The sequence below is a fragment of the Schistocerca piceifrons genome, chromosome 1 (assembly GCF_021461385.2).
Source record: "Schistocerca piceifrons isolate TAMUIC-IGC-003096 chromosome 1, iqSchPice1.1, whole genome shotgun sequence".
Classification (NCBI taxonomy): Eukaryota; Metazoa; Arthropoda; class Insecta; order Orthoptera; family Acrididae; genus Schistocerca; species Schistocerca piceifrons.
Genome location: NC_060138.1, coordinates 787,680,200 through 787,708,017, shown reverse-complemented (window position 1 = coordinate 787,708,017; position 27,818 = coordinate 787,680,200). Strand labels below are relative to the sequence as shown.

The 27,818-nt window shown below is 42.2% G+C and overlaps 1 protein-coding gene across 1 annotated transcript in view; it reads right to left on the bottom strand.

The window, feature by feature from the left end:
* LOC124713025 (glutamine synthetase 2 cytoplasmic) overlaps nucleotides 1–3,986 on the bottom strand; it is a 414,124-nt gene extending 410,138 nt beyond the window's left edge. Inside the window, exon 1 of the mRNA XM_047242917.1 lies at nucleotides 3,855–3,986. Coding sequence (XP_047098873.1) covers nucleotides 3,855–3,874 — 20 coding nt within the window. The 5' untranslated portion in view covers nucleotides 3,875–3,986. The remainder of the gene's footprint in view (nucleotides 1–3,854) is intronic.
* Nucleotides 3,987–27,818: the final 23,832 nt, after the last annotated feature.

The window sequence follows — 27,818 nt, the reverse complement described above, 5'->3', positions numbered from 1 at the left end:
TCGTATGCGTGTTTGGCGCCGTGCAGGTGAGCGCCACAATCAGGACTGCATACGACCGAGGCACACAGGGCCAACACCCGGCATCATGGTGTGGGGAGCGATCTCCTACGCTGGCCGTACACCACTGGTGATCGTCGAGGGGACACTGAATAGTGCACGGTACATCCAAACCGTCATCGAACCCATCGTTCTACCATTCCTAGACCGGCAAGGGAACTTGCTGTTCCAACAGGACAATGCACGTCCGCATGTATCCCGTGCCACCCAACGTGCTCTAGAAGGTGTAAGTCAACTACCCTGGCCAGCAAGATCTCCGGATCTGTCCCCCACTGAGCATGTTTGGGACTGGATGAAGCGTCGTCTCACGCGGTCTGCACGTCCAGCACGAACGCTGGTCCAACTGAGGCGCCAGGTGGAAATGGCATGGCAAGCCGTTCCACAGGACTACATCCAGCATCTCTACGATCGTCTCCATGGGAGATTAGCAGCCTGCATTGCTGCGAAAGGTGGATATACACTGTACTAGTGCCGACATTGTGCATGCTCTGTTGCCTGTGTCTATGTGCCTGTGGTTCTGTCAGTGTGATCATGTGATGTATCTGACCCCAGGAATGTGTCAATAAAGTTTCCCCTTCCTGGGACAATGAATTCACGGTGTTCTTATTTCAATTTCCAGGAGTGTATAACGTGTCAACACAGCCAATAGATGATTAACACAGCCAATAGATGACGAATGATTTTAATTGTTAACAACACTGAAACCGAATATCTCAAGCCATGCAATAAGATCACAGATGCTACTTTACCAAAATATATTTAACGTACAGGACGTTAATACAGGTCTTCCCGTAATACTTTTGAACTGTGTATCTCCTTACGCCCCTCAAACTGGATACATAGATGATGAAAATGACGAGTTCTGGGATGACCTACACGATCAATTGCAAAGTATACCACCTTCCGAAAATGAGATAATTGTAGGTGCTATTAATGGACATGTGAGTAAACATGCCCCACCTGAATTTACAGTCCACAGAAATTATGATACGGCTATTCCAGTGCCCAGGGCGAAGAGATTCTGGAGGATGCTTACAACTTTAAAATATCAATCATTAATATCTTTTTCCAAAAAGAAACATCTTAACAGTTACAAAAGTGGCATATCTGCATCACAAATAGATTACACAATGTGCAATAGCTACTTGTGTAAGTACTTTAGGGATTGTAACCTGATCCCTAGCGACCCATTAACCACATTATCACCGACTATTGATAGCATGCTTAAAATTCCACTTTGGAACACAGCAGATGAAACGAAAAGGAAAGCACGAATAAAATGATTTAATCTTCAAAGTCCACAACGGATGTCGATAGCAGCTGAGGCTATGGAGTACATGGGAAAGTGTGAAATCAGCAGAAAAGATATGACTGCAGCCAAGGAAGTAGTAGGCACGTGCAAAAGCAAACGAATACCAGACAAAGATCCAAAGTGGCGGAACACCTACCTAAGAAAAAGTACTACAACAAAGAAAATGTATCTCAAAAAGAATCAAATGTAGGAAGGAGTATCCAATCGCTTTGCTCAAAAAAAAAAAAAAAAAGAAAAAAGAAACAAAAAAAAAACAACCGGAGAATCGGCTGGTTGCTGTATCGAAAGTAATAGATAATAATAGTGTTTACGACAGAGCTGAAACCGCTAAAAGGACAAAGGAATTTTCAAAATTACTGAGTCTAAAAACAATCACACGAAAGATATGAGACACAATAAATGTACTAAAAATAGTTCTAAATGAAGAGTTACCTCAAGAAGCATTATATGGTTTACTACCAGCTCAAGTCTCTTTAGAAGTTACAACGCAGGAAAATGTAAATTCGCGCTTAAAATACGAAAAACGGTAAAGCAGCTGGGTCCAACGAAATACCAATTGAACTTCTAAAGAACTGTAGGGATTCCAGCATGTTATGGCTCACTAAACTATTTAGCCTTATTTTAATAGAAGGGAGAATGCCTGATAACTGGAAATGAAGTAATTTAATCCCGTTCTACAAAAGCAAAGGGTGACTTAGCTGATTGTGGAATCTATCGTGCAATCAAGCTAACAGCACAGACACTGGATATGTGGGAAAGAGACATTGCAAACAAGTCAAATAAGGTAATAAAAATTAAAAAATTACGTCTAAACAATGTGGTTTTACTAACGGGGTAGGCACTACAGATGCTACTCATAGCACTAAGATCAAAATGGAAAAATATAAGATCTTGTGTTTATTGACCTCGAAATAGCTTTCGACCGAGTGCCAAGAAAGCTTACTGGCAAGCAGTTCACGTGCAGTGTATCTCAGAGTGCTACACATATATTCTCAAGGATCTGTACGAGAGCATCAGCAAAAAGTTGTAAATCCTGCAGGTGTCAGCGAAAAGTTAAAAGTTGGGGGTCAAGGAAAGATCTACTTAGAGTCCACTGCAATTCAGTATTGTCACGAACAATGTCACAGAACATCTACGGAAACCAACTTCATGTACACATTTATTCGCTGAAGACATTCTTGTAATAGAAGAATCTCTACCAGAAATTTAGCACGATCTTACTTAATCCTTGGTACACGGCGCTAGACGGTCGAGGACTTCGAATGAGCAGAACCAAAACGGAATATTGCCACTTCTCCAGAACGACCACCAATTATAAACCATAAGTACATCTAGAAAACGCACTTGTAACTCGGAAAGCCTATCACTTCTCGAAAATTTGAAACTGAATGTCCAAGAAGAGTTCTGAACATATTTTTTCCCTGAAAATTACCCCAAAATTATTGAAAATGGACCTCTGAATACGCAACCTTCAACGACACGATTATTTCTGATGTGGCAGAATCTTCGCAAGAGCACCAATGGGTTACTCTGAAACAGTTATGAAATATTCAGTTTTAGACACTGACCACAAATATTGCATGGTTAACAAGCGCCATGTATTCAGATTTGCCTCCTATGTTAAATTTGTGCATGGCAAATGTTCTTGCCATTTGTATAATTTGTCGGATTAAAAATCTAGAATCTATGGATTGATGTGCTTGTGGAACTGAATTTTGGTGACGCTACCGTTGCCAACGCGTGCCTCAGAAAACTGCATCTAGTAGCCTTACCTGTATGCTGTAAATATCCTAAGGAAGACAGTAGCTAAAGCTCTGCATAATGAAATGTTGCTGCTTATGACATAACACAAAATAGGAAAATGGGACCCAGATTCATAAAGGAGCTCTAAAACGTAGCTGAAACTTGCAATCATGGTTATAGACAAAGGAAAATTCGTAAGACAATGTATTTACATTCGCCAAAAGAGCAATATAAGCATTATAATGATCGAAATAGCTATAGAGAGTGGGCGAACACACTCAGTGCACTGGTGTGCAAAGCTTCAAATTTACATAATCACACACGAATGCCACAAGACAACATTACAGAAATGTTTGTCGTCCTTTTACGAGACAGGAGAGAGAGAGAGACAGACAGAGACAGAGAAAGACACACACACACACACACACACACACACACACACACACACACACACAGAGACAGAGAGAGAGAGAGAGAGAGAGAGAGAGAGACAGAGAAGGGGGAGGGAGAAGAGAGACGTTGCGTATTATTTGTATTCAAGAATAGATGAGCTATAACTGGATAGTAGCATCCACGTGCACAAGTGAAACTGAATGGTGTACAAACGAATATTAAGTCTCCTCAGAAAATCGAATAAACACGCAACACTGTAAGTTAGTTTGACTTAGCCTAGCTTAGAAGCAGACGTAAAATTCCAGCAATGTAAGTGAAACGCAATGTGCGAAGCTTGCAGCCATCTTACCAAGCCTTTTGGATCAGCATGGTGGCAGCAGGCCTTTCGATGCACACAAGAGCACAAGACAAGCGTCTAGATTCCAACCAGTCGAACAAGATGCAGTACACAGAGTGCGACTTTGTTCTGCAACATGCCGTTCCGTAACTGAGTTTTGGCGGCCAGCGTCGTCACTTGCTGACACAGGTCCAAGTTTTGCGAGCGGCCAAGAGATACCACGTGGGACAGGGCCAAGTGCATGCGCTGCCAGACTAAACTGCCAGCGACCAGGTACTTTGAAAATGACTGGTGCGTAGTGCGCATGCGCTCAACAAAGCTTCGTGGACAGTAGCCGTCATTTCAACACCACTCGACCAGTTCACGTACCCTGGATCAATAGTAGCATCAGCAGCTTCAGGATGGAGACGCTGAAAATCGTATAAAAACTGTGTGGTTGAAAGGAAGACCACTAACGGGGTCGTCTGTGAAAAAATGCCCATCGAAGTAAAAAGGAAATATATACAAACGAGCGATAAGACGGGCTCTAACGTGCGACTCACACTGATGGGTCATAAGCAAATCGGACGAAGTTCCAGATTACAAAGATCAGGATCTTACGATGGTCTAGAAGAGTGACCTCAAAACACAGAGTAAGAAGCGACCACATCCGACGCTAGTTTAAAGTGGCAGTTATATCGGAAAACCTTCAATAGAATCGCATACGCTGATACAGACTGGTAATACCCCCAGAACGAAACCATATACAAGAACAGGGCTTGACATAAAAGAACCGATAAAAGCCTAAGCCGCCTACTGAATAAATGAATTACAACTGTGAATAACAACCTGAAAACTATGGGACTGCGCCCTGAAACGACCCAAATCCAATTTAAGGAAAAATGCACCACCAATAAATTATGCGAATGGGACGGAGATCAGTAGATGAGATGTACTTGTACAGACTACCAAATGTTTACAATTTCAGAAAAATCCCTCCCTCTCTCCGGAAGCGCCACTTTGAAATAGCACTGTCCATGCGGAAGGTCTTGGCTGATGGATCAGGCAGTGTGTCCCACAACGATCTGTCATCCCACATCCATTCCTTGTCCTTTCCCAACTCCTCAACACCCAACCCAAGGCGTGATGCGATCTGTAGAGAGGGGTGCGTTGCACATGGGAAGATGTGTCGTGAACGGAGCCTCAGGGAGAAAAGGCGACCTCCCTGAGTACGACAGAAAATAGCAATACTGACGGGCAATTTGAGACCTCAGACACCCAAACATCTGGGCTAGAACCGATGGAAAACATCTCCTCAACTGAACAGGGTGACAGACCTGTTCAAGTAGTGGGAATGGTTTCTAAGAAGTTGGACCAAATTAAGATCGAAGACTTGTCTGAGGCTCAGAGGAGGAAAGTTCTTAGAGAACAAAAGCTAAAGGAAGGAAAAGAGTGGCTTCCCAAACAAAAGTGGAGGGAACTAAAAGGGCTTCAGCTCAAGACCTCCAAGAAAAGACTGTCCCAGGGCGAAGGGGGTGTACAGACCACTTCTACATCGAGGGCAGGCAGTAAGAGAACAAGGAAGGAATTTGACTCCCACTACTCAGGAGTAGTGTATCCAGAAAAAGTCAAGGAAGAAATAGGGAAACAGACCTATAGTACTGCAGTCTCAGTTTTTAGGATGGCGGTTATCCAGCAAGGCTACCCACTGGTCAAGATCACCTCGCAGCAGGAGGAGCTCTTACAGATGGCTCTCTTTGAGAAGGTTGGGGGGGGGGGGACGCTGGTCCAGGACCCAAATTCACTAGAGTCTATCTGGATCACGGACTCTTATCTTTGTGAGTGGATGGGTACAGTGGACTGTCTTCAGGAAAAGGTGCCCCTAATATTACTGTGGGAGGATGCGAAGCTTCTGGTAAAGACAGCAGCTGAGTTCTTCAAGACCGCAAAGACTATAATCTGGGTGCCAAAACTCCTTAAGGATACCTCTCCAGCAATTCTGATTAAGAAAGTAGGGTCTCAAAACCTGAAAGTCTCGACATAGGATTGGAAGGTAATCAACTGCAAGGTTGCACCAAATGGCCACCCCTTGTGGTGGAAGTTGGAGAGAAGCCCCTGAAGTCAATATGGAAACAGGACCTGAGACTATTCTTTGGGTCCTTGCAGGTTGCTGTCAAGGTACTCAAAGACATCAGAAGCGACAACGCCGGCAGGATGGAGACTGAATGTGCTACAGATGAATCTGCAACACAGTGAAGGAGCCACTGCTGCCCTGAGTCGTCTTCTGCGAAGACAAGAAGTGGACGTGTCCTTGATCAGGAACCCTATTTATACACTCCTGGAAATGGAAAAAAGAACACATTGACACAGGTGTGTCAGACCCACCATACTTGCTCCGGACACTGCGAGAGGGCTGTACAAGCAATGATCACACGCACGGCACAGCGGACACACCAGGAACCGCGGTGTTGGCCGTCGAATGGCGCTAGCTGCGCAGCATTTGTGCACCGCCGCCGTCAGTGTCAGCCAGTTTGCCGTGGCATACGGAGCTCCATCACAGTCTTTAACACTGGTAGCATGCCGCGACAGCGTGGACGTGAACCGTATGTGCAGTTGACGGACTTTGAGCGAGGGCATATAGTGGGCATGCGGGAGGCCGGGTGGACGTACCGCCGAATTGCTCAACACGTGGGGCGTGAGGTCTCCACAGTACATCGATGTTGTCGCCAGTGGTCGGCGGAAGGTGCACGTGCCCGTCGACCTGGGACCGGACCGCAGCGACGCACGGATGCACGCCAAGACCGTAGGATCCTACGCAGTGCCGTAGGGGACCGCACCGCCACTTCCCAGCAAATTAGGGACACTGTTGCTCCTGGGGTATCGGCGAGGACCATTCGCAACCGTCTCCATGAAGCTGGGCTACGGTCCCGCACACCGTTAGGCCGTCTTCCGCTCACGCCCCAACATCGTGCAGCCCGCCTCCAGTGGTGTCGCGACAGGCGTGAATGGAGGGACGAATGGAGACGTGTCGTCTTCAGCGATGAGAGTCGCTTCTGCCTTGGTGCCAATGATGGTCGTATGCGTGTTTGGCGCCGTGCAGGTGAGCGCCACAATCAGGACTGCATACGACCGAGGCACACAGGGCCAACACCCGGCATCATGGTGTGGGGAGCGATCTCCTACACTGGCCGTACACCACTGGTGATCGTCGAGGGGACACTGAACAGTGCACGGTACATCCAAACCGTCATCGAACCCATCGTTCTACCATTCCTAGACCGGCAAGGGAACTTGCTGTTCCAACAGGACAATGCACGTCCGCATGTATCCCGTGCCACCCAACGTGCTCTAGAAGGTGTAAGTCAACTACCCTGGCCAGCAAGATCTCCGGATCTGTCCCCCATTGAGCATGTTTGGGACTGGATGAAGCGTCGTCTCACGCGGTCTGCACGTCCAGCACGAACGCTGGTCCAACTGAGGCGCCAGGTGGAAATGGCATGGCAAGCCGTTCCACAGGACTACATCCAGCATCTCTACGATCGTCTCCATGGGAGAATAGCAGCCTGCATTGCTGCGAAAGGTGGATATACACTGTACTAGTGCCGACATTGTGCATGCTCTGTTGCCTGTGTCTATGTGCCTGTGGTTCTGTCAGTGTGATCATGTGATGTATCTGACCCCAGGAAGGTGTCAATAAAGTTTCCCCTTCCTGGGACAATGAATTCACGGTGTTCTTATTTCAATTTCCAGGAGTGTACAAGGGGGGTGTATCGGGCCTTGGCGGCATTGGAGGTAAGCTGGTTAATGCTAGAAATATAAGAAACTCCAGAAAGTGCATTTATGTAAAAAATGGAAGCCCCTTCATGCTGATGGCGGACTTTTGTTCAAGGTCTTAGTGACCATCAAGATGCGGCGACGTGAGGAAGGTATCACGAGAGAGTTTTTAATGGACTCGGCGTACCTTCCCTATGACGACAGTGCTCCTCCTTCTCAGGAGGTGAAGAGACTGACGGAAGCCTATGCATAGCAGAGCTACCAACTATTGTTTGGATGCGATGCTAATGCCAGCAACTTAGTGTGGGGCAGCACCAAAACCGACATTAGAGGTGAGAGCCGTCTAGAATTTCTTCTAGTTAATGACTTAGAGATCCTCAATAGAGTCAAGGAACCTGCATTTAGGAATATAAGAAGGGAAGACGTAGTTAATATAACCTTTGGCTCCACTTTGATGGGTAGTTATGTCAAACAATGGCATGTGGCTTTAGAGCCATTCTCATCAGACCACATGTACATTAAGTTCGAGGTTGAATGGGGCATTAGACAGACCATGTCCTATAGGAATCCTAGGAAAACGGACTGGGAGGCTTATAGGAGGGAGTTAAATGCAGTAGAGTTTGGGGAGGTAGCAGAGGCGGTGACCTCCGCCATCATGATCTCATCCCATGACAACTGCTCAATCACCAATAAGTGCACAAATAGGAATGTGGAACAGCAACCTGGAATCACAGGGGAAACAGGTATGAAGACTACTTAACCTTGCGAGAAGGAAAAGACAATGGGCAGAATATTGAGAGGCCGTTGTCAAATACAATCTTGCAATTAAGCATTCAAAGCAGGCGTCCTGGAAGGTATTCTATGAGGAGGTAAAGGGCACAGCTGTTCAGATCAGACTTAACAGAATCCTCACGAGGATACCAACTAATCTAGGGGGAACTTTAAGGAAAGAGGATGTGAGTATACAAGGACAGCACATGAAAAGCTGGAACTACTCCTCAAGGCTAATTTTCCTCAATTTACTCTGACAGACAACATAGGGCAGGACGAGATCCCTGTGAGATATCGGTTTTCAGGTATTCGAAGGGAGAACTGGGAATCTGCCAGAGAATGTGTTGACCATAGTAAAATCCAATGGGCGGTGGGAGCATTCCAACTGTTGAAGTCACCTCGTCCAAATGGAATTTTTGCAACGCTCCTTCAACAAGTAGGAATGAACTTAATAAGATTCCTATGCAGATTATTTAGGGTTAGCCTAGCAGCAGGAATCATTCCGAACTTCTGGAGAGCAGTGAAGCTTGTCTTCATTCCAAAGCCAGGGAGAATAGATCATACTAAGGTCAAGGATATGAGACCAATCAGTGTGTCCTCCTTAAAATATTAGAAAAACTGGTCAACGTGCATGTTAGGGAGAGGAGGTTAACTAGAGTCCTTCTACACATAAACCAACAAGCACACCAACAAGGAAAATCGTGGGAAACTGCACTCCACCAATTTGTTGGGAAGGTGGAGAAAGCAATACACTTTCAGGAAATAACCCTTTGCATCTTCTTGGACATCGAAGGGGCTTTTAGCAACACAACCTTCGAATCCACGGTTAAGGCAGCAGAGGTTCATGGCTTGGAGACCACCATTTGCAGGTGGATTAGAGCCATGCTTAGAAAAGTGGAAGCCACCATGATGCAAAAACATCGCAAGGTATTGATGCCGAAGCCATGATCTAAGTGATGTTTCTCAATCCTGGGCTTGAACAGGAGAGAAATGAAACTCATGGCTGGACTGTTGGCATGCCATGTGAATTTCAAAAAACAGCTACTTACAATGGGGATAATAGAAGAAGACCCCAAATGTAGGATGTGGTAGTGTGGGCGAGGAAACCACATCATACTTGATCTTCGAATACGAGGCACTGGAGATTAAAAGACACAGAATATTCGGAACAACCAGACCTGAAGAAATTGTGTCTAGCAAAGCACTGGTAAAGGATCTCCTTGCGCTTTTCAGGGGCATCGGTTGACTTTTCTAGAGACACAGGGAACGATACCGCACAATAAACTCTGTTTCGGTGCGGGCAGCAGCGGGCTTGACCAATGTTGTTTTTGCTTTCCTGATAAAATCAATTCAAATCAAATCAAGGGTTTCATAAATTGAGCAAGTCAATAACGCGTTGGTTCATCTCTGGCACTTTTGCAAGCAGTTATTCAGCTCGGCATTGATTGACAGAGTTGTTGGATGCCCCCTTAGGGATGTGGTGCCCGATTCTGTCCGACCAGCGTAATGGATCGTCAAAATCCCGAGCTGGTTGGAGGTCCCTGTTCATTATGTTCCAAACGTTCTCAAATTGGGGGAGATACGTTGTCAAACACTAGAAACTCTCGCCGCGTACGGGCAGGCATTACCTAGCAGAAATGTTCGCCCAGGATAGCTTACCATGAAGGGAAACAAAACGAGACCTAGAATATCGTCGACGTACTTCTTTGCTGTAACGGTGCCACAGATGACAACCAAAGGGTTCCTGCTCTGAAGAGAAGTGGTACCCAGATCATCACTCCCGGTTGTGGGGCTGTATGGCGGGCGACAACCAGGTTGGTATCGGACTGCTGTGCTGGGCGTCTCCAGGCATGTCTTGGCCAGTCATCGGGGCTCAGTTCGAAGCGCAAGTCATCACTGGAGATAGCTGTACTCCATTCAATAAGATTCCAGGCCGAAAACGTGTCTTGAGGCGCCACGGACAGCAGTGAGATACCAGCCTGGCTGTCGTGCGCCGTACGGCCCGACGACCATGAGTGGTGGTCTGGTGTACCATTTCTTTTCATAGCATGACCCCTTTGGTTGTCGGCCGCAGCGGTTCGTCGACAATATTCTACGCCCCGTTTTGTTGCCCTTAATTGGAAGCCATCCCGGGCATACATTGCAGCAAGATAGTGTCCATCCGCACACGGCGAGTTTCTACTGCTTTTCTTGAACAGCCAGATCACCGGATCTCTCCCCACTGAGAACGTCTGGAGCATTACGGGCAGGGGCCTTCAGCAATCGCGGGATTTTGACGATCTAACATGCCAGTTGGACATAATTTGTCAGGATACCCCTCAGGAGGACATCCAACAACTTTGTCAATCAATGACAAGCCGGGTAACGTTTGCATAAGGGCCAGAGGTGGGTCAGCGCTTTATTGACTTGTCAATTTGTGAAGCTCTTTGTCCTAAATAAATCGCCCAGTTTTTCTGAAATTATGATCATCTGTGTATCTGTATATGTGCATCACAACCACCGATTTCCGTCTCATTCAGATAACTCCTTCGTGTTGAGTCATTTTTTTTGCCTTAGAGCAGTGGCTCTCAAACATTTTTGCTTAAGAGCCAATAATGACACAGCACCTCGGCCCGCATATGTACCGATATTGTTATTAACTGGTAACATACATAAATTAGTACGTTATTGGCCCCCAACTGACTAGCTATAGCAAGAAAGCGACAAGGTGGCCGCCCGCTATCAAGTACTGTTTGTTAAAAGTCGCCACCATTCGGAACGCTTCATTCTCTGTTTGCTGCCCCTTCCCCCCCCCCCCCCCCCCCCGCCGCCCACCTCACAACCCCCCGCAATGTTTTGACACTTTACTTGTCCGGTAGAGTGTTGTTGTTGGTTTTACAGTGTGTGACTATAATAATAGCATTTGTGGTTACAGTTAAATGCGCTATGGAATATGACAGCATCACAAAAGCTCGATAAACGATTTAAATATTAGTTTTCTTCTACTCACTGCTCTGTTTTACAACAGCCTCAGTTTACGTTGATAGAAATAAGTATATCATTTGAAGCTGTCGGTCTTTGTAACGCTCACTCAGGAATCCATGTTATTCCGTATATGTTACACCATAGCAGCTGATCAGTACGAATTGCGCAAGCCCATGAATTTAGTTGTCCGTACTAGAAGACAAGCAATAAAACAGTCCCTCTTTCACAGCCTCTAAGCCCGCAGTGGCTGCGCCTCTTACTTACCTTACCCAGAGGTAAGCGGCCAACTTTACCTAGCACACGCCCAAATGACCAACGTCAATTAAAATTAAGCACATCTTAAAATATTACTGTCTCTGTAAGTATTTTTGTTAGTTACTGAGCAGGAAGACTACACTCTTAAGAAACACTTAACGTTAATTGGCGTTTTGGATTGAGCTGTTCGTTGCTAAATACATAGTGTAATGAAATAAGGGCGAGAGCTTCGGGCCGCATGAACACTTGATTCGGGGCGCATGAGGCCACGCGAAGCAGTTGGGAGACCGCTGTTCAGAGTGGCGTTACAAGACTAGCAAGTCCGACACCAAGAGACGTGGCAAATGAGCCACGAAAGAAGTGAAAGAAGCAAAATTGTAGGGAGGGGATGTGGAGCAAACACTTCATTTATTTATTGGTACTGCTGCAGTAACAATAATGTTGTGGGTCGACAAATTACAGTACTACAACAGGAACAACACTTTATTTTCAAGAGAAAACAAATAAAACAACTGTAAATAAGAGCTTGATTCAACGTAACAGCCAGTTTATAAAATCTCCACTTTGGCTCCTCCTCATCTGGATGTAGGATTCCGAATTAACGTGGCGACGAATACGCGTGATGCCGGTATTTGAAGATTGTGTGTTGAAAATAACTATCAATATTCCTTGTATGTGTGTTGCAAGTAATAGCGGGACTCCTGTACTGACGTGGCTGTCGTTCTGAGCTTGATGCCGTGTGACTGCAATTCCAGAGTCTGCACAGTTTCAATTACGCTGCACTGACGTATTTACTGATGATATTCGTCCGTATAATGTCCTACTTTGTGGCACCGGCGAAACGGTTAACTCCAATGTTTGATATGTCATAGATCAGGGCTTATTCACACTAAAACACAGTCCTCGAGACGTTCAAACTTGAAACTGTTCAGAGGCACCGTTTCATCAGTGATCTATCGATCTGCGTTCACTGCACACGCTGAAAACTGTTAGTTCAGTACAAAAAAAAAGTGCAACGCACAATTCACGGTTCTCTCAGTATTAATCACTGCAGATATTAATTTACATGTGTTATCCGTGTCCTAATGCACGAAAACCAACCCATCAACCATGCCATCTTATCAACGATCAGCGTCTCCGTCACGGGCACTACCCCTCGATTGTTCAGTTTCGGTAGTCAAGAACGCCATCTCTCATAGCAAAGACCCATTGAAACATTTATTTAAGAAAAATATGTTATTTTAATGTATCGACGTTTATTGCTAAACACAATCAACAAAAAAATCTCAAAACTGAAAAACTTATATAGGCCCCGACCTCTGCAATTTGTCCCAGAGTACCGATTTAGTTCAAGTTCGAAACTCAGTCGCCCAGTCATACGTCATGACGAATATTTCCTTTGAATTTCTTCTACACCGATGTAATATGTTTCTTAGCAACAACAAAAATTCTCTGTGTGTAATTAATCTGTTATTTCTCAGAACTTATACTGAGCTATGAAACAGGTGCAAATGATTCAAATGGCTCTGAGCACTAGGGGACTTAACATCTGAGGTCATCAGTCCCCTAGAACTTAGAACTACTTAAACCTAACTAACCTAAGGACATCACACACATCCATGCAAAAGGCAGGATTCGAACCTGCGACCGTAGTGGTCACGCGGTTCCAGACTGAAGCGCCTAGAACCGCACGGCCACACAGGCCGGCTATGAAACAGACTTTCACTGATAACAGAAATACGTAAGGTCTGATAAGCTCATATTTAAATACTGGCAGCTCAGAACAAAGTTGCACGAATGCAACACCCTCTATTGATGGTTTATCAAGCTACAGAAATTATCTGAATTTTATCCATAATGGATGCTGTTGAACTCTGTGACTATTCCTTGACAGAGTGTGGAATGAGAGTCCGCTACCAGGCACACATGAAACTAATTTATTTAAGACACAATCGATTTCAGAGCAGAAATCACCAGGAATTCTGACTGGTAGTGGATAGTAGTGGAATAAAGCAAAAGTGACGCCACTCAGCGTTGTTGCCAAGTCTATCAAAGATGGCGGCTCTTCGTTGGTGATGTCCCACCTCCTCTCCCTGGGATGTAGGTCTGGCAATGTCACAATTGAACTGATATGTAAATTAATTAAACTGATATGCAATTTCGATAAAGTAATTATGCAAATAAGTTACATTCAAAATGGTGGGAAACTAAAAAATGGCTGAAATTTTAAAAACGGTTGGAAATACAAAAATGGGGCAACTTCAGATTTTGGAGCCTTTGTTCGTGATACCACAACCAGAGGGCACTGTTGGACTCCCCCTTCTAGCACTTCTCCTTTTCCCTACCCAACATCCCCTTCCCCATTTCCCTCCCCAACTTGTGAATTAGCAGAAAAAATTCAATCTGCGCTGAGTTGCCAGAGAGGATAGGTATACGTCGTTACTTTATTGTAAGTGCGATGTGTTCAGTGAATGAGATGTTGGTGTCAGACAAGGAGCAGTTAAACAGATATTAGTGGTAATCGTGCATCTGAGGACTGCATCCATAGCTCCCTGTATGAGGCTTAGAAAGCAAATGATGGATGATTGTAAGAAGAATACTTTTCAGTAAATAATAGTGATACATCATGATGCACTGAAGATGCATTTCACAACTCATACAGATGGCTGCCTGTGCTGAAACAGTCAAACTTTTTTGAAATGCCCCATCAATAAATCTAAGAGACGAATATGTGTGCTTCACCAACAATCCCAGACTGATTCAGCTAGTTCACAAAACTGTCACAGAGGGTGCTTCAAGAGGGATTTGCTCCCGTACCACTTCCTTCAGGAACCATTAGGAACGGAGCATTCCTCTGTCCCCCACCTGAAAATTGGCGAGGGTCAAGAGGAATGCAGTAATGCTACAAATGGTCACATGATTGTGATGGCATGGGTGATATAAGGCGAATGCGGTACCCCAACGGTCTCAGTCAGCATAGTAGCTGTCATGAAGTGTTAACAGCAGCCAAGATCGTCCAGCGCCTCTCAGCAGCAGAACAGGAAGAAGCAGAAGAGTTAGTACTCATTACATGTCTTTGTAACTATTACTGCATGTACGTGTTCTTTGTCAAGTTCCATTTGTGTGTTGAACTCCAAGTCTTTGTCTATGGATGCTTATTGTTTCTTCTTTGTTCAGAGTGCTCCCACTTGTCAAAGCAGCAGTGACCTCCACCATGTCCGGGCTGGTAGCAGCCCCCAGCATGTCAGAATCTGCAGTTGTCTCCCACCTGTTGGGATCTGCAGCACCTTGGGGGACGCTGTTGTTCACTTGGCCAGAATGTCTGAGCAGCACAACGAGTTGCTGTTATCTACTCCACTCATCAGTTAAGATATCTAGTCTGTCTCTGTATCTCTGAAGAAGAGTGCCAGGGTTCCAACACCACATGGTGCAGGTCAGTACTGGCCTCTGACATGTGTGCCGTCTCAGAACTTTTCAGTGTACTGCAAGGACAGGATGTAGATGAGGTGGGTGAGATGCTGCCAATTTCTCCCAGTGCTCTAGTGCTATTCATTAAAAGTTATAAATTAACAGCTAGCCCTTCAATGCGTTTAAATATCAGTATGTAAGCATCAGTGGGCAGTGACTAGTGTGTTGTGTTAAAGATCGAAAATTCTCCAAGAAATGTTAAAGTGCAGTTTACAGAGTTGTAAAGGGATGATTTGTGTAATACAGAACCATATTTCAATCCGTATACAACCACAGAGGATAATCCATCCAGTTCTCCCCCAGGCCTTTCCTGTGTTGACCTAATGCGATCTGTAACATCACTGTACAATGCAGCTGCACTCATGCTGGTATCGGATGGTTGGTCCATTTATTTAAAGAAAACTTGTTCGGTCTATGGTTGGTGCTATTCATTGTGCTGAAAAGACTGAACAGATGCTTGCTTATGTTCAAACTCCATATGAAGCATTATGAACAATCTCCACACATATAGTGAGCATGCAGGTGATTTAGAACGCTATATCAACACGACACCAAGAGAGGAGGCTAAAGGAGTACCTATTACTTTGACAGACATACACGCTGAATTCTGCACATACAAGAAAGCTTTATTTTCCAAATTTTGTAGTTGTGCGAAGAAAGAAGCAATTGATGTTGTTGATGTTATGCATCCTGTTAATGATATGTGTACTACAGCAAAAAGTGTTATATTTTTTATAAACTTCTCATAATAATGTCACAATTCTCAGTAATTTCGGTGCAATGTCTGGAATACTGCAGCAGCAGCAATGTGTCTGAGTCATGTCATCACTGTTGAGCTGAATCATAGATGATACTTTCAAGTATCATCTGTCATTCAGTTTAACGTTGATGACACTTTCAAGTATAAATATATTTACTATAAAAATCCATTGCACGCCAATACCTGATGAAGTCTCTATCATGGCAGGGTGAGTGAAGCATCAGAACTTTGTTGTAAGCAACTGGTCCTGTGATGATGCAGAAGAAGACCCGAGGAAGAAGAACAATGGGATACTCATCCCTAATAACGTATGGACGATAATAATTGTAGGTCCATCCAGTTGTGGCAAGACAAATGTTCTCACGTCTCTGCTAACACACCCAGATGGGGTCTGATTTGAGCATGTATACATGTTCTCAAAAACTTTGTTTCAGCCAAAGTACCAGCTGCTGCAGAAAATACGATTGGGTGTTGATGGTGTAACATATATGACATCCAGTCAAAACAGTAAAATCCCTCCATCAGAAAAAGTAAAGCCAGAAACCGTGTTCATATTTGATGATGATATTTCTATTTTGGTCGTCATATGGGTGTTGCTGTATCTTATTTGAATCAAACATACTCCAGAATCCCCAAACAGTTGGTGAAGGGTAATACAAACCTCATTATAACCTTCAAACAAGAGAATTTCAGTTTAATCTGCATTTACCAAGTGCATGTAGGAACTGATATGTCATTCAATGAATCTGTAAGGATGGGTGGGGATTACTGGAATCAAACAAAATATAGGGTTCTTGTTATTGATGAAACAAGAAAGTTGAATGATGGTAGGAGACAGTAGTTCGAGAACTGCACAAACCAGCACACACAACAAACATTCATAGGCATGTTATGATTAAAGGTTTGGATTGCTTATGGCAAGCTGATCTTGTACATATGTGGAAATAATCACATGCAAATAATGGATTCAAGTCTATTTTAATGGTCACTGATAGATACTCTAAATTCACCTGGACATTACCTGTTGAAACAAAAACAGGAAGGATCTTGCACAGGTGTTTGAGCATTTATTGCAGGCAGGAACCTCTCATCAACCACCATTCTCATCAAGTGAATATTGTGATTACGGGTGAGTTTCAATCCCAACATCACAAATGACTGATTTATAATCAGGAACCGACAAACTGTCGAAACCATGTACTAGTTTCTACGCCAAGTGCAGTGGTCGTGTGGAGCACCAAGAACACCTCTGTACAGGCACTGCAAATACTCTTCAACCTCCAGGACCCTTGACCCTGCATGACACACGCCCTCTGCCCACCTCTGGGTGGCACCTTCCCATGTGCGATACGCATACATCTTGGATCTTAGACTCACAAACTCCACAATCGGTGACCCATTCGCCCCGTCTTTCATTAGGACAATAATCTTCTTGTTCTATGAAAATACCGTAAGGATTATCGACCATCTATGAAAATGTGTCGAATTCTTCACCATGGCACCTCATTACTTCATATGGACCACAGTTCTTCACCCAGTAAATGAAGCTATCGGTATCCATACAAATCAACTTAGGATCAGCGAAATAAGGTCTCGCAAACTTGGAATGGAATCAGTACATGTGGATTTTGGACAGGTCTAGTAAGCACATACCACATACACAGGTTTCATGAATTCTACTGCAGTCTTAGACATCTCCACAGCAACTAAGTTCTTATTGAAGATAATGACTCATTTGAAATTTGGTGTGGCAATACACTTCCTTACGTTCCATCGTCAATTCCAATAGAACATAACAAGAATTTCGCAATATTTTCTCAAAATTTCCACTGTCTTGCTGAAAAATATAGTATTCATTGATTTATAAAAGTCTTTTCGAAATCTTTATCCCCGACGCCATCTGTTTCATATTTAAATCAATACACTCCTTCAATCAGGGTGACTGCCTGCAGGAGATAGCGCGCTTAACTGCGGTGAGCTTCATCCTTAAATTGAGACATTTCTGGAGATTTCAGTAATACATGACATATGTCTGCTTTTTGACCAGCGTTGTCATCAACTTGGTGATAGTTCCATTCCACGGAACTAGTTGGTCTTGACATAACGGAAAATTACTTTGCACATTGCGCAAATTTTTAGGATATCGAAATCTGCCTTCACAGCTTATCCTACACCAGAATCAGCCACCACACCCTTGATTTTTCCCTTGCATTCGGATGTGGACAACCATCGAAACTCGCAATCAACAGCGATTGTTGCATGGAATACCCATATAGGTTATTCACATCAAGATACTTGGTGCAGCCCGAATCATGGCATGCAATGAACCTCTCACCCAGACATGGGTTATTCATCTTGGCTTGTCTATACACACATTGGCGAATTCCCTCACAGATCCCTCGCTCAAAGAAAAGAAGTATATCAGCATCAGTCAAAATTTCGATGTTACATTCATTTTCTTGAGCATGGCATCCCAAGATAACCCCAGTGCTGTATCATAGAAGGCATGATCCAGAGAATATGTGGTCACCTATACATTCCGGAATTTCGCGAAAACATCCACCAGCAAACGCCCAGCAGTGTCCATGTAAAGTCTTGTATATCCACTTAAATTTGGATTTGAGATGTTAAACACCTGATAAACATTCACAACATGCTCATACTTGCATCCGATATGGCATTCCTTATAAGGTTACTGGAGAACGTGGTTATGTTGGGTAGTCTGGTTTCGCGAAGTTTCCCCATACAATCCAGATACTTTTATTGGTGAACCCCCTTCCTTGTCAGAAGCTGAAACTTTGCATCATTGGGATAAGTACATCGGGTGATGTGCATATCCTCCTAGGGCCGCTTTTCAACATGTTTCTGGAGTGGTGTCTGCTTAAACCGTAATGAGTCCAAAAAGCCGAGCGTAATTCCTGGCGTAATTTGTTTCGCGAATGAATTATATTTCTTGACACTCTGATTCAGGGCACTGACCTGATCATATTTCTAACCAAATTTTATCCAAATGCTCAGTGATAAATTGAGCATCATACCAGCTTAGATTTTGGAAAAGACGGGTATGTGTCGTAGTGATTGGTACTTCAAGTTACATGTGTTATGGTCAGCACCGCGGAAATTCCACTTACGATGACAACGACCCTCATGAGAAGTTTCCGCTTTCCAGTCTAACAGCTGCCTGCAGATACGACAGTCAACTGCCTTTTCATACAAATCATTATTCTCCTTTGACTTGGTCATGCTGATGTTGGTACTGTGAAGCTTATCAACTTCCCATGAAAGTTTTTCGAACTCAGTGTGCAACCAAATCGCAGGATTATCCCTAACAAACGATCCGTAATGATTAAGACTTGTATCACGCATGCATACAAACCGGTACGCTCCTGAATATTGTACGTGTTTTTCTGTGAAGGTAATAAGCGAGGCTATAGGGTCACCTTCACAGCGTGCCACAGGGGCGAGGAGCGATTCTAAATCAGCGTAAACTACAAAGGGGCATCGCTCCTACGGGTGGGCATTCCTAAACTTTAAAAATTTGGTCACCTCAGTGAGCATTATAACATCCTGGTAGAACAACCAACCTGATGCTTTTCTAAAAACTCGCTTGTGGAAAAGGCATTCAGATTCCTTAAGATAAAACGTTTTGATGCCTGTGTTTACTGAGTTGGGAGAGTAGAAGGGGAACATGTCCTTGATCCAACAGTAATGTAGCTGCCTTTCTCCTTATTTCCTTGTTTTTCTCATCTGAGAATAATAGCATATTCACATGCATCATATGTAGACCAGCAAATTCTGAGAAATGGACGGGTCTAACGACTTTGTTCGAAACTTTATCATCATCTGTCTTGCACTTATCCATGGAATAAATATGAACCAATATATTGATATTCTCTGCCTCAAATTTAGGTATTCCCTGGGGTTTAGCGAAAAACAAGATACGATTAGTTATAAAACCCACGAACGTTAAGAACTATGCTGTATCAAGATGTATACTGTAAAATGTTTAAATGTGTGTGAATTCCTAAGGGACCAAGCTGCTGAGGTCATCGGTTCCTAGACTTACACACTACTTAAACTAACTTACGCTAAGGACAACTCAAACACCCATGCCTGAGGGTGGTCTCGAACCTCCGGCGGGAGGGGTCGCGCAATTCGTGACATGGCGCCTCTAACAGCGCGGCCACTCCGCACGGCCTGTATACTGCAGGTGATCACTATAATTATAATTTCTCTCGGAAACTAGGATTGAGCACACGAAGCAATACTGATCATTTTGGACATTAATGCATGCCCACTTAACTTCTGTATCATCAGGAAGCTTTATATAACTACACCCTCCATTGACTGGTTCGTGGACATGTGTATTGATGTTGAAGTGTATTACATGGCTGAGTGCTGTACGTGAGCGTCTAATTTCCGTCTCAGAAAACTTGTCTCGTATAGCGGTCAAGACGAAATCTTCAAGCCATGTGGTGATTGAGGTGCTCCACGATACCACTCCATTCCTTCTCTTCCCACCGCCCCCCCTCCTCCAAATGTAGACGATGCTGGCCTCCTGTGCATGCATATGTCAAATGTATGTTTATTATTGCCTCTTCTTATGGTTATGTCCATCAAGTTAAGTGAGTTTTCTGGTTCTTCTTCTATTGTGAACATTATGTTTTTGTGTATAGTATAAGTGAAAAAAAAACATGAAAAAGAAAAGAGTCTTTTCTATCCCACTCAACCCCCCCCCCCTACTCCTTCCAATTTATTTTCACTTCTTGTTCCTCATCTTTTCCTCCAACTCACTTCTTGCTCCTCACCTTTTCCTCCAACTCACTATCCATCACGCGATTATGCACTTATGTCCACTTATCTTTGCTTCTCCCTCCCCCACCTGCTTAAAAAAAACACTCCATCATTTTCGTTACTCGTTCACAGTATATAAATACACAGCAACATAATTAAATAGAATAACACACATACAATGAACTAAAAAAAGTACAGGTCAAAGACAAACTAGTGGCAATGTTATGTTGACAACACTACGAAACACGGTACACACTTAGAAGTGTAAAAATATACAGTAGACAGTGGTATGCGAAAAAGGGTACTGTGTGAAACGTAAGAAAAGCACGGTTCTGCAGAGCAGCCAAAAATTAGATTATAGGTTTCCGTGTGTGAAGGAGAAAAACACAAAAGACCTAGCAGACGGCATTTCCTGATATAGGCGAGAAACCAAGCAGTAGTCACTGCAAGTAAAAACCAAGAAATTGCGAAAGAACTGTTTTTCGATCTCATAAACAAATCAGATTCTAAATATTTTTAATTAAAGACCATTGATGATGTTTTGCATCAGTAAAGGGAAACTCGACTAGGGAAAAAAGCACGCATTTTCTTGTAGTTATAACAATGGAGCGAAAATACAGTTATTGAACTGTAAAGCAACTAGGACAATATGGCCACAAATGAAGAATTTAACGACACCGTGACAAGCCTCTATTACCAGTTTAAGAAGATTCAATTTAATCTGTATCAAACAGTTGAAACCATAAGATTTAATAACCAGTGTAAAAGTAATGCTCTTATGCCAAATACACAAATGTAAAGATCAAAAGCAGTTCGAAAGCAGCAAAGGTTGCCAGACAGGTTGCTAAAAATGACTGTCTGAAACACGAAATTAAGTCACCAAATACGAAAAAACAGACACTACACTAGAATTATACGACATTCACCTTCAGATAGCACAAAAATTAAATAATTCTGATATTTTATCTTCCATCATGGAAAAAGTCGAATGCTGCACATGCAGATCAGTAAACAAAATGCGACTGAAGCATAACAAGAAAATTGTAAATCTCAAATTGTCTACACAAAACCATATAACAACAAATACATTCACATATATAATTTCTATCCAAGGGTGGGCAATCATACAGACATAATGCTAAATGAAAACGAACAACAGCTCTAAGAAAAATGTTTAAAATCCAATGTTGAGTCATCAGCAAATGAACAACAAATAGAAGACCTCATTTAGAATATGAATATATTCTAACTTCAGAAGAAAGAAATGACAACAGCAATGTAGAGACAGGGCTAACTAGGGAATTAATAAAAGAAGAAAGAAAAAACAGCAACCGAAATTAAAAAAGAGAACAATAAATTTACAAAATAATTGTGTTGAAATGAAACTTAAAAATTCAAAGAAAACCTGAAGCATAAAACATCATTATAACAAAATCTGGCAAAGGTAATAGTGTTGTCTTCATGAAAACAAAAGAGTGTGCAGAGAAAACGGAAGAATTCATCAACAAAAACGACATAAAAAAGTTAAAGTCAAACACAAATAACAGATTTCAAACACATGTTAAAACATAGAGTATGCATTTACAGATAGAGAGAAACAGACTTGTGCAGAAAAATCCGCAAGCCCCCAACGTGAGATGTCAACGAAAGGTCCAGAAAGAAAATTACCCTGTCCGTTCGACAGTGAATTTCGGAGCAACTTCCACATACGTACTAGCAAAAAAAATTCAGTCGCAGCTCACCCAGTAGTAGAAACTAGGAAATGACAGAACAATAAGAAATACCTCTTAGCTAGTAGAAGATGTAACACACGTTAAAATCTCTAGCACAGCAAAACTGCTCTCCTTGGTGTAGAAAGTATGTACTATTGCATTCCAGTTAATGAAACGATAAAACTAATTGAAGAAAACCTGAAAATACACAACCAACTACCTCACGAACACACAGATGAAACAATAAAATTGTACAATTAATAAGACAACAAAATTATTAGGAATTCAATGAGTAATACCACATACAGGAAGAAGCTCTACTCATGGGTTCACCTATTTCAGGAACATTAGGAAACATCGTATAGAAAAATTAATATTTGAAGACATAATAACAAAGAATAGTTAGAACATCATCTGCTGGTACGGGTACACATAGACGAACATAAAAGCAGAATACAGCAACTACACGGAGACATAAATACTTTACACAAAAACATAAAGTTCACAGTAGAAGAAGAACAAAAAAACTCATTCAACTATCTAGACATAACCGTAAGGAAAGACAATAACGAGCACAGATTTGACGTATACGGAAAACCTACAACAAGTAACACTGTCTTAAATGTAACCAAAATTCACCTGTGAAGTCAGAAACAGGCTGCAATCAGGTACATGTCAAACAGACTGAACAGGATCCCCGTAAACACTTCTGCTAGTCTTTATAAAACAAATAGCATTAAAAATTGACACAAAGAAACAATGGTATACAAACTAAACAGAAAAATAAAGACATAAATAATGAAAAAACTAACCAAACCAAGCCAAGACGTACAACCTGCACTATCACAATGAAATGGCACTCAATGACCTACAACAACAAATTCACACATAAAATAGATAACATATTAAGAAAACAAGGCATAAACATAGCGTACAAAACAAACAATTCAGTACAAAAGCAGATCCCAAAACTGAAATAAAAACCTGGCAGATACCAACACTCTGGTACCTATCAGCTCAGAAGCAGAGATTGCGAAAAAACATGCATTGGAAGGACTGGTGGGACATTTGGTACAAGGTAAACAGAAAACATCAAAGTACTGAAATACAGTACAAACCATTCAACATTTGCAGATCATCTAAAAAAGGAATACCACAGACCAAGCAATACTGAAAAAAACATGAACGTCATAAGAATCAGTAAAGACAAACACATCCTCGTCCTCCATGAAAATTTCCGCATACACACAGCATTAACACAAAATAAAAAGTTGCTCAATGACCAAATAAATATTGGAAACCAACACTACATAAAACAATTTAAAAGTCGTCCAAAAAGCGAGGAGTCTTTTCCATCCTTCATCCTAAATCCCACTCAACCACCCCTTCCCCCAATTTACATCTCACTCTCCATCGCATTACTATGCACTTATGCCCACTTATCTATGCCTCTCCCTTTCCCCCTATTTAAAAAAAAAACTACTCAATCACTACTCCTTCCTTACTACTGCACAGTACATGAACACAGCAACATAATTAAACAGAACAACACACATACAATTAACTGAAAAAAGTATAGATCAAAGAGAAACTATAAACAGAACAACACACATACAATTAACTGAAAAAAGTATAGATCAAAGAGAAACTAGCGGCAAAGTTATGTTGGCAACACTATAAAACAAAATACTTAAATACACACTTAGAAGTATGGAAATAAACAACAAACAGAGGTGTACGAAAAAGGGTGCTGTGTAAAACGTAAGAAATGCATTGTTCTGCAGAGTAAAGAAGAATTAGACTACAAATGTCAGTGTGTAATGAAGAAAGGCACCAAAATCGTGCTAGTAGACATTTCCTAATGCAGGCGAGAAACCAAGCAGTTATCACCGTAAGTAAAAACCAACAAACTGTTAACGAACTGTTTTTCTATCTTAAAAACAAATCAAATTGTAAATATCTTTAGTTACAGGCCACTGATGACGCTTTACCTCAGAAAGGCGAAACACGTCCGATGAGAAAAAACACGCATTTTCTCATAGTTGCAACGACGGAACGAAAATACCCCCAGGAATTGCAAAGCAACTACGGACAATATGGCCACATAAAAGAAGAATTTAATTTTAATATGGAAGGTGAAGATGACCTGGATGAGTCCTTTGCAGTACCACTGCCTGAACCAGCTGAAGCGATGGAAAATACTAATGCCCGTAAATTTTACAGCATTATGTATCTTTCCTAATCAATTTTTCTCCATCACAACATTAATCACTCAATTACGATTTTGTAGTTGAAGAACAGCACCAACTCACAGTTCAGTCCGGACCTTCCACAGCCCCTCATGCTTTGCCTGGACCCTCCATTGTCCAGGATCTTTCACCTGGTCCTTCTGGTGCCGAAGAAACATTGCCTGCGCCACCAACAGCCAAAGGGAGACAAAAAAACTGCGCACGTGTCATCGGTACAGGTATTTCTTCAAATATAGGTAGTTCTGTCTATATTGTATCACTAAATACCCTCTTTTTTCCAGATGGAGAACCTGCTCGAAGTGAGGACTCAATCCTGGGCTCGGCATTCAATCATTTCACGGTATGTGTACATTACTACATACAGATTTCATATTCTTCTTTGTATTCAGTGTCACGTACCCAATGTGTTGAAAATATAATTTGTTAATATTTGCATCAAACAGGCTCTTCCATCGGTCCATGCAAAACAACCTCTTTTCAAAATAATACACCGGACGGAAATTGCCGATGAGATGTAGACGGGCCGTTTGTCTGCAGGTCGCAGAGAGCATTTCTCGTTAATTTCCGCTTTGCTCCCTCACCCTTATGAGCAAATTGACTGTTACAGACGTCTCTTGTAGTAAATGTAACGTATTCGAAGGGTACAAGAGCTGTTGTTGCTAATGTGCATGTTTTTCGAATTCTAGGGGATAGTAGTGAGTGATTTCGAAGTTTTCGCAGAAGGGCCAAAGTCGTTGCCTTTCAGCGCGCTGTAGCGGTGCTACTGCTCGTCAGAAAATCAGATCCGTCTAGTGCTTTCCATTCGAAAATTTTTCTACTATACTTTTGAGGCCACAGTTTGCGAGATCTAAGTGAGAACTGAAAAAGTGCGAAAATTTTAAGTTTTTTGCGTTTTTCTTTGTTTAGCCGACTTCGCACAAGGCAGCAAATATAAAATTATTATTCGGCACCACAAAAGACATACAGAACCGCTGAGAAAAAGCTTCCTCTATTCTGTTACGAAAACAGCTGTTTTGAACACCAGTTGACTGGAACATGTGAACGCAGTTATGTAAGAAAGATACTGTACTTATGACCAAAATAAAATTTTTGTTGTAGGGGAAGGAAAAGAAAATTGCAAATATAACAAGACAGTTATTAAAGACAAAATTAGAGTTACAAGAAAACTGTAACAGAAGCTTGAAAGAGTATGCCGATTTATTCAGAACTACTCGAAAATATCTTCGACAGGAAGTAAAGAGAGATAACAAAAATTTGCAGAAGAAACAAATGAAAATAATAGTAGGGCATTTCCATGAGAAGTGAAGGTTTCGTTAATCTGTAACATTCCCTATTCCTTTATTTAGTGACAAATCAACACAGCTCACATCATCAGATTTTCGCTGTATATTTTTCATATTCGGGTCTATTTGTTTTTTTATTTTTTTATTTTTATGTTACTACTTCAATGTTAATTGTACCAAATGTTAAGTCCGTAACCATAGAACGACCCAATAGTATGTAGATAATTCGTGGAATGTTACATCGAATGGGCGTCACATTTCTCAATGAAGATGGCTGGTCGTAAATTAACTAATGAAAGAAAAGATGTCTTTAAATGTGTGATAGATCGGGAGATTGATAGGAACATGTTGTCGTTGTGATCTTCAGCCTAAAGGCTGGTTTGATACATTCCTCCAAGCTAATCTATGCTGTGCATGGCTCTGCATAACTAACGCAACTATTTTTCCAAATTTCTTCTTGGATTCGTTTACTGTTTGCTCAAAGTACACATTAAACAATGTCAGGGATACGCTACAACACCTTGTTGCCCATTCTCAACTACAACTTCCCTTTTCCTGTACTTCAACTCTTGTAACTACAGTCTAGTTTCTTTACAGGTAGATAAACCCAAGGGAACAAAAGAAAAATTTTCTGTGCCGCAAGTCAACGGAGTCTATTTAGATACGTTTGATGATAAAGTACTTATCCTATAAATTATTTTGTTTGAATAGACTCTGGTTCTCATGATAAACCATTCTATAAAAAAAACACGTTTCTTACTAATCTACCCTCATTAACGTGTCTTTTTCGAAGTAAGGTAACTGTACTCAATATGGCCTGTGACTCAATATGGCGTTTTGCCTTTGTCTTGGTAACTACGACAGGAATCCGACAGATGGCATCTCATGTGCATTTGACAAACTATGTTAACTATCTCTGCTTCTCACAGAGAGCACCCTGATTATAAGCCATTTCACAGGTGAGTTTTTGTTGTTTGGAATTCTGTCGTTATTATTTTGTGCAGGTAAGCCTCTTGCGTTACACATTCGTTACAGTTTTTCTACAAACCTGATACAGTGTCAGTCACTTCACGCAACTTTCCTGTTTGGGCATTTTTGTTACACAAAGTGTGAGTTCTTCAGGGAAGTCGTCTGTTCACAGCCCCCACAATTTCTGCTACATATGTGGAAAGTATTGTCAAGAAAAGCAACGACGGGGTATAAATGATTTTGGAAAACAAAGTTATCAGGCATATTTTGGAAAACCATTTGGACAACAAGATAAATGTTGGGCTCCACACAACGGTGTTAAAGCTTGGCGTGGAGTCATTTCGATTGGAGTCATGCAGGACGAAAAGGACTTCCGTTTGAAATACCAATGACATGGAAAGAGCCAAGAAACAATCTCGATGACTGTTATTTTTGTACTGTGAATGTAAAAAGTATGAATCGACATAAAAAGCGCTCTTGTGTTTACCCAAGCGTATAATCCGCAAGTCACCAACCTTGCATAGTGAAGATTTGCCAATGTCGGTATTTACCTCCTATCAGTGTGATGATGTCGAAATGCTAGACGGTCAGGGTAAAAGCAATAGTGAAAGTTAGTTCGAAGAACGCAGCCCTACACTGCAAGGCTTTTCTCAGGATGAGGTAAACGACCTAATTTGAGATTTAAATTTATCTAAGAAATGTGTTGAGTTTCTTGCGTCAAGACTAAAAGAAAAACATCGCTCTCAGCCTGGCGTATCAATAACGTCCTATCGAACTAAAGAGCGCGACAGTCTTCCATAGTTTAACGAGACGAATGATATCCTACATTTACTGATAATTCTGGACTTTCAAATTTAAAGTGTCTTCCAGTAACCAACCAAAAGACTGGCGACTTCTCCTAGATAGTTCAAACAAAAAGTTTTAAATGTGTATTACTGCGTAACGGAAATAAAGTAGGTTTGAATCCAATAGCTCATTCAACTACTCTCAAGGAAGAA